Source organism: Drosophila simulans, chromosome 2R, assembly GCF_016746395.2.
Source record: "Drosophila simulans strain w501 chromosome 2R, Prin_Dsim_3.1, whole genome shotgun sequence".
Lineage (NCBI taxonomy): Eukaryota > Metazoa > Arthropoda > Insecta > Diptera > Drosophilidae > Drosophila > Drosophila simulans.
In genome coordinates, this window is record NC_052521.2 from 22,267,933 (window position 1) to 22,275,738 (window position 7,806).

The window sequence follows — 7,806 nt, forward strand, 5'->3', positions numbered from 1 at the left end:
TATCACATGTTACCCATTGCCCTTGGCCAGAAACTTTAGCAGCAAGTTTGATTTGCGGTCGCCCTGGATTTGTCCCTTGCAAATTCCGAGTTCGCCTGTCAGGACACTGATATGCGACTCAGCCCATTGGCTATGTACATGTATCTTAAGATATTTCAGTATTTCATCAGCTGCCGATGCACAGTCAGCAATAATATTTTCTAAGACACATTCTTCACTTCAAAAGTGTGGGTCTCGGGCCTGTTTTGCGGTCACAGCCGTTGGCTTTCTTGAGCCCTTAAAAACGTAGGTCAAGTGCATATAGAAACTTGATGTTCTGTGTGTTGGGCAGCATTTGTCGGATACCAAAATATTAAAAATGAGTTGGACTGCGGTCGTTCTGATTAAGCTGGTGTGCCTCCCATGGATGGAAATTATTTTTACTTATAATAAGGAACATTTAAAAACAAACTTGGTCAACGATTTTAAATACCGCCCTTGGGCTAACTTGCAAGATTTGAACTTACCTATTATTTTCAGGTGCACATTATCCAACTTTGGAGTGTTTATTTGTTCGTTTGCTTTTTATTATAAGTTCAATTCGTTGTTCGACAATCTCATGGCCAGGATCAAAAACTAAAATCAATAACAAAATAAGTATATTCATAAGCGATACATGTAAATAAATACTCTAAATTTAATAGCCGATGAGAAACAAAATAAAAAATAAATATTTATATTGGTGTTCCTTCTATTTTTAAAAATATAGTGATCGAACCGATTTTATTGTTTAAACGAAACAATTGAGAGATGTTTGTAGTATACTTGCATATTTGTCATTTAACGAATTAAAGTATCTTCCACTCATTCTAACTATTTGAACTATTATATTATGATTAAAAAAATGACGAGAAAGCTAAGTAAGTCGGTATTTCGACGTCACATTTTGGAAAGTATTTAATGTTTTCATTATTTTATACATCATTAGAAAAGTAGGGTTGATAAAGCAGGGACCAACAAACAGGAGAATATAGCTATGTGGTCGCAAATGTCTTGGCTTACTTTGGACTGGAACCAATATACCCACAACAAGGGTATAAAAATATTTTCAAAATTATTATGTGATTGTGGTGTAAATACAAATGTATAGTAAACGAGCCTACATTTACGAGTGTTATATACAGGCTCTTTTCATTTTCTTACCCTTTACCTTTTACCAAATCTAGATGTCGCTAAATTCCCTATATTATTTTGGCCTGAGTAGGATGGTGCCCTCGCTAGCGTGGAGGGTGTATTGGCTAAATTAAATAAATTGTTGCATATATGTACTTTTTAAAATATTTTCTTCTTGTAGAGTCGATGTTTACACGTAAAAGTAATTATTTTTGAGGGAAAATCAGAAAAGTTCCTATGCCATAAGTGAATTTAATTTTATAATTTTTAAAGGATATTTTAGTTTTGGGCTTTGCTACATTTTTTTAAATGTGAATGCTATTTTTAGTTTATTTTAAAAACAATAAAACATGACAATATCAGGGAAAAACAATAATAGACACAGTTTTTACGTATTTTTTTAATATAATGTATTTAATTTTAAGTACACTTACATTTACACGGCACTTTTTATACAGGAAAATTCATAGAATTCTTCATTAAGCATCCGATTTTTTTATAATGCGAAAAAATGATAGTAGACAAACCACAGAAGCTAAGGACACATTAATTGTTGCGGCGGTAGAACTGTTACAGCCAAGATTATTTAAGCTAATGACATACTGCGCCTCATTTGGAGTTTGACAAGCTTCAACTATACATGAAACCTCGCCAAAGCTTTGAGCCTGCACTGAGAAAAATAGAGGAGGACAAGCCAAAAAGGTATAACCAACACACGCATCAGTAAGATCAAAGCTAAATGATCCCAATGCTGTAGATTCGCAGTTCTCTTCCGCCCTTAATGGGGCACTTAAATTCCTAAATGGTCGTTCGATGCTTCGAGAGGTGCAAACAGTAAAAGTAATTTGACTTATGGGGGAAATTTTAAGATAACGCATACTTTGTCTAGCTGGTAGATATTGTGAGTCCAGTTTGTAGAAATTAATACTGCCCAAACTCACAAATTGTGGCAAAGAATTGGTCCCAAACTCGCTTATAGCGCCTTTTACATAGCAACGTGGATTTGAAATTCGACGGGGCACTAAAAGAAAGCTGGAGATAAATTTTAATTGATGGTATAAATATTAGGTCATTACCTTGCCGAATTCGTTTAATAACGGGAGCACCGCAAATGTCGGGTGGCTTTTCAGTGTCCAAAAGGTACAAATTTTTACTTGGATCGCGGACAAAGTCGTGGAACCTTACCAACGCTCCCCCTCCATAATAAATAAAGTGCAAGCTGGGCAAATGAACACGCATTCTTTCCAAATATTGCTGGCAATAATCATAGTCCTCCTCATCCACGTAAGACAGCGGACTGGGTATTAATAGTGCAACTAATGATCGTCCTCCCAGATTATCGGTAGCACGATCTGTTTCAAGCAAGTCGTCAACTCTTGCATTCAGAGTGTTAAGGATAAGTGGAAGATTAAAACCAGGTGGATCTGGAATGGAATCAATTATTGAAACACCAATTAGTTTAGTTTATTCTTACGCCAAGAGTGTGAAGTTGAGTTCCAGTTTTCATAGACGTTGATTATGTAGTCGGTGGTATGAACAATGACTTTCGTATCAAAAGCTGCAAAAAGGGTAACCTTACTTGCGTAAGGATGAATGTTAAGGCCCTGCAGCACATAACTGCAAAAACATATTTATAGATTTTAAAATTGCATACTGAATATCTCGTTTAGCAAACTTACGTTACGTAATCAATAACCCAGCCAAAGGGCCAGTAGGTGTCGACAAACACATATATATCAGTCATTATTGTGGCTAGATTGGATATTTCAGACCATTGCGGAGACGGAAAGTAATCCATATTTCCTAAAAACAGAACAACAAAATGAGAAATTGGTATAAGTTTGTCTTTTTTATAGAAAGCCTATCGGAACCACCATCAAATAAAAATAGCCACATTAGTTATATTTAGGAAATTGATGTAGGATTATTTATTAAATCATATCATTAATTACGAAAAATAAAAGATAAATGTAAAACGAAAAAATAGTTGTTTTTGTAAGGAGACTTAAGATTTAAAATCTGCGGCAGTATCCTAATATTACCACACACTAGTTGCCAATCATTGAATTAGCCTAAGAGCTAATATTGTGAATACAATTATTAGCAAGCTGGCTGCTATACCAGAGACACCGCTGAAGCATCCCATGTTGACCATTGACATTATATAACGCCATTGGTCAGGGGTCTGGCAAGCATCCTGTATACAGGACGTGGTGTTTGATGTAGCTTGGACTGACAAATACAAGTCTGGGCACTGGGTGATAGTATAGTAGCCCTCACAGGCATTTGAAAGATCGTAGCTATAACTATTTCCACTTATTTGTGTGCAACTCTGATCTATCGAGTTTGCCACAGAAAGAGTAGTTGAGTTCTGTTGCGGCCATGCATATGTGCGTGAAGTACATATGGTATAAGTTCCTCCATTCTGTGATTGAATGGTCAAATACCGATTCGCACCAGCTCCAAAGAAATAGTTGGAAGAAACTCGATAAAAGTTCACCTTTCCAGGCCCTACATATTGGGCTGTTTGATCAGTACCTGGTAAGTATTTAAAATAGTAAATATAAAAATGATAAATATTTAATAATAATAATAATACCCCAGCTATTTGTGTACCAAGTTGATCCACAACGTGGATTAATAACGCGACGGGGAACTGCAAGGACAAAAAGCCTTTAAATAAATGAAATAAATAAAGTAAGTTGACATACTTTGGACAATGCGCTTTGCTACAGGTCCCGCTGAAGTCGCCGGTGTACTTCCCAACGAGAGGGAGAAAAGGTCTTGAGTGGGATCTCGGACAAAGCTTGAAAACCGCTGAATGCTTCCACCACCATAGTATATAAAGCGCAGGTCTGGAATTTGTTCCTGAATGTACTGAATTTCAGTAGTGGCATAACTGGAGTCCCCATCATTAACCGTTTGCTGATTCGGAATGATTAGAGCTACTAGTGAGTGACCACTTAAGCTCGAATTAGTCTTTTCTTCATTCATTAAGTACTGGGTTAGGTTTTGAATTGTACGCAGCACATTAGGAAGGTTGAATCCCTGAGTATCTGTGAAAGAATCGTTAAATCAAAAGCATATATCTCGCAAAAGGAGCTTACAAGTTGCCTGTGTAGTTGCATTCCATTGTTGATAGACATCGGTAATATAGTTTGTGGTGTTTACGATAATCGATCCATCTTGTGCTGAAAGCATTGTGATTGTGCTGGCATACGGGTGAATATTAAGCTGCTGAATAACATAACTAGAAATAATTAAACAAATTATATGTTATGGATAACATGATGTCTGCAATACTTCTAGAGGACCAACTTACGCTACATAGTCAACAATGGTGCTGTATTGCCAAGAAGTATCCAAGAAAAGATACAGGTTAGTCATTGGAGTTATGGCATCAGTCAAGTCAAGATTACTAGTGGCCATACAAGATACATCGTTTAAGGATTGTGCTGTTTAAGGGAAACGCAAGCCGTAATGCACACGAAACAAAATAGATGTATTTCAAAAGTTAAACATAATTACAAAACTTTCTTATATTGTGGATATCTAAGTAAGAGCAAGGTGGTTCCGCGACAATATTGATTTATTATTACTTACGCACATACGTCACCAGAGATGCGGTGGCGTTACCAGCGAATTGGGAAATAAGGGAAGGCTGGAGGGTGACACGCAGCTGCATCTCACGATCTAATATTAGAGCAAATGCATTTGTCTGATCCTCCATTTCCTGCGACGGAGCCACATTTGTGAATTGATTTTGCCTACTGCAGGCATTGATTCCTGAACTAAGGACACCATTTGTTGAGTAATACATGCGCAGCAGTTGAGAAAGTTTAAGACTTGATGCTTGAGTCCTCCAACTGGCTACATTTTTAGCCAAAATCAAACCATCAAGGCCACCGCGAATCTCCGCATCGGTTGCCTCGAGGTTGTTGCGCTGCGATAGGAAGTACCAATGGGGTAGAACTGTGTCATTCCATCCACCGGTAGCCCCAACGGAAGCGGGATTGCCATTCGACACTGGTAGTTGGACCAACGTGACTTCTGCCAACTCCCCAGCCAAAGTTGCCGCCCACCTGTTGTCAATTGTATTGCTTGTCTGGGACTGACTGCGACCACGAGAGCGTCTCTGGGGAGCTAGGGTCAATAGCGTATTAAGTTGCACAGTCTGCTGCTGGACACCAGCTGCAATGCCGGCGATCAGAGTGCCTCCGGATATCGTTCCCCATCGTGTTCGTACTAAGCCATCCTCGACAGGGCATTGACTAGTCTCAGGGCCGGCATAAGCCCAATCAGATTCGTAGTCTAATTCTCCCAATTGTTCGTATTTTGATACGGAGTCGGAAGATCGTCCTCGTTTTGAGCGTGCCTCCAGCCATTCCGAAGCGCTTATAAAATTATTGTCATGCTCCTTCTTCAATGATCTCGGCAGTCGCTGGGCTCGATACTGAGAGAGTTGATTGCACACATTGTTTTCATCGCCGCGCGTTCTCGCGTCAAAGGTGCTTGATAGCATAAAATGGAGGGAGCACCGCTCCACTCTCGTTAATGAACTGTTAGGAAAGGTATTGGCGTTTCCCGGAATAAGACGTGAGAGCAAAATTTTTAACTTTGGAAACTGAAAGCCTGTTGGACTGTACGGTATTACCCCGTCAGCCGCATTTATTCCCGCAGCCTTCTTAATGCCATCTTGACGGAAACGATGCAGCAAGGCTACCGACACGGTTCGAATATCGGCTTGTACTCCGGAACTAGCTGCGTAGCTGTTTTCTACTTTTTCGATAAGAGAAATGAGCGTGTCCATGTTGGCTGGTAGACGATTATCCCGATTCATAAAGTATGACGTATTATAACATTCCACCAATGAGGGCGGAATTTGCAACATAGCATTTTCCTGTGCCTTAGTTTTCAGGATAAGGGCAGCAGCTAGACAGAAAACTGCTGCCAAAAGTTGTTGCAATTTCATGGTTAGGTTACTCGTTTTCGTCGTGGTAACTAAAAATTTAATTGCAACAAATATTATTATATTTTACATATGAAATCGGACTAAACATTGGATGTGCAATGTGCGTATCAATATGAAAACATGAGTCAGGTCCGCTATGTACATATACATATGACTGGTATATGTATTCAATGATATCGCTATCACATTTTATGAGATCCTCCGACTACTGGTGTAGTTTGTCCTATATAGATTGGAAATACTGTACGACTGATAATTGTGAAACTTTGCAATCGGTGATACATACAAAAATGAGTCAGGTGTAAATTACACATAAGAACATTGTGGACCCGCGCCCCAATTTTTAAACTTGCTTAAGCTAACATAGTTTAAGTCCCGGCGATTAGATATGAAGTTTTGCGTATCTCAAAGCATGATCTTGAATTATTTATAACGTAAGTTCATTATTGTGTACAAAAATGGAAAACCGAAATTTTTATTCACAAAGTAATTTTCTAATTAATCAGTTGATAACTTGCTTAAGATTTTATATTTTCACTACCGCTTCCTACCACATCCACTAACCACACTACCTTGTTTTACCAGCTGTCTCGCTTGAACTGAGTGTTTCATTTTCTGACCAACTACACCTGTGCCTCGCCCATGAGCAATCACTTTTATCTTTTAAGCAATGTTTATCAGTAAAAACGATAAGATTAAGCACATAGAAAGACAGACACAGTGGTGAAGCGAATAGCGAAACGTAATAATTTAATAGTAAAAAATATATATTTATTAATAAAGCAAAAGAGAATCTATGGTAGAGTTCCTCGACTATCAGATACCCGTTACTCCTGTTAATTTCTCTGGCATATCGATGGATATTGAGGAATAAAGTGAGAAAAAATTAAAGAATTGTTCAAAAGTGTGTGCGCGACAGTGGTCGGCGGTTTGAAGGCATTAGAATAGGCGTGGCCAAAGTGGTTTTGGTATACCGTAGAAATTGGCAAGACAAAAAAAATAAAACGAAAAAAAAAAACTTTTCCATAAAATATATCAAAACATTTTCCAAAAGCGTGGGCGTAACAGTTTCTGGCGGTTTGTAAGCGTTAGATAGGGCAACATTTGGAAACAAACTTGCGCTGTGTCTATTTCTATGGAAGCTGCTGTCGGAAACGCTTCCTTATACCTGTTTCATACTTTTCAATGAATATAGTCTACCCTTTTACTCTACGGGTCATTTTACAAAATGCCTCGTAGGTTTCAGTATTCAGAACTCTGCTTAAATAATCAGGATTAACAATGTAATATACATGTACACATTTTAATTATCTAATAAAAAATACAATATTTTTTCAAAGTTCCCCGCCATTGATGGGGGTCTGAAACTTTTTTTTGAATTTGTTTGGTATAAGCTCGGTTGCTTTGTGGGCTTTTTTTTAAATTAATACCTATATATTTATATAATACTTAATACTTTTCTACATATGTGTTTATACTACTACTACTTTACTACTGGATGTTTTGGGACAGATCAGATGAAAACAGTTCACCAAAAGCCAAACGGGAGAAAAACAAACTAACATTCTCAAGTGAGACTAAACGTGCATGGTTTCAGCTGCAGAATCTCCTTAGTTGACCGTTTTCAACCACTCTGTAACTTACGAATGTATACCGTGTAAACTAAAATCTGTAAAAACACT

At 37.9% G+C, this 7,806-nt stretch overlaps 1 protein-coding gene across 2 annotated transcripts; it reads right to left on the minus strand.

Moving 5' to 3' along the window:
- Positions 1-1,576: 1,576 nt before the first annotated feature.
- On the minus strand, positions 1,577-6,786 carry LOC6736184. Of its 2 annotated transcripts, XM_002083043.4 has the most exons (7): positions 6,697-6,786; positions 4,756-6,153; positions 4,475-4,607; positions 4,260-4,402; positions 3,864-4,208; positions 3,752-3,808; positions 3,052-3,690 (listed from the first exon to the last, which is right to left on the minus strand). In XM_002083043.4, exons 1-7 carry the CDS (start codon positions 6,734-6,736, stop codon positions 3,212-3,214), a joined length of 2,595 nt encoding a protein of 864 aa, XP_002083079.3. In that variant the 5' UTR covers positions 6,737-6,786; the 3' UTR covers positions 3,052-3,211. The 2 variants fall into 2 exon arrangements, with proteins under 2 accessions (XP_039147966.1, XP_002083079.3); XM_039292032.2 differs by lacking the exons at positions 3,052-3,690; positions 3,752-3,808; positions 3,864-4,208; positions 4,260-4,402; positions 4,475-4,607 and adding exons at positions 1,577-2,173; positions 2,229-2,576; positions 2,627-2,769; positions 2,832-2,955 and having other exon boundaries at positions 6,676-6,731.
- Positions 6,787-7,806: the final 1,020 nt, after the last annotated feature.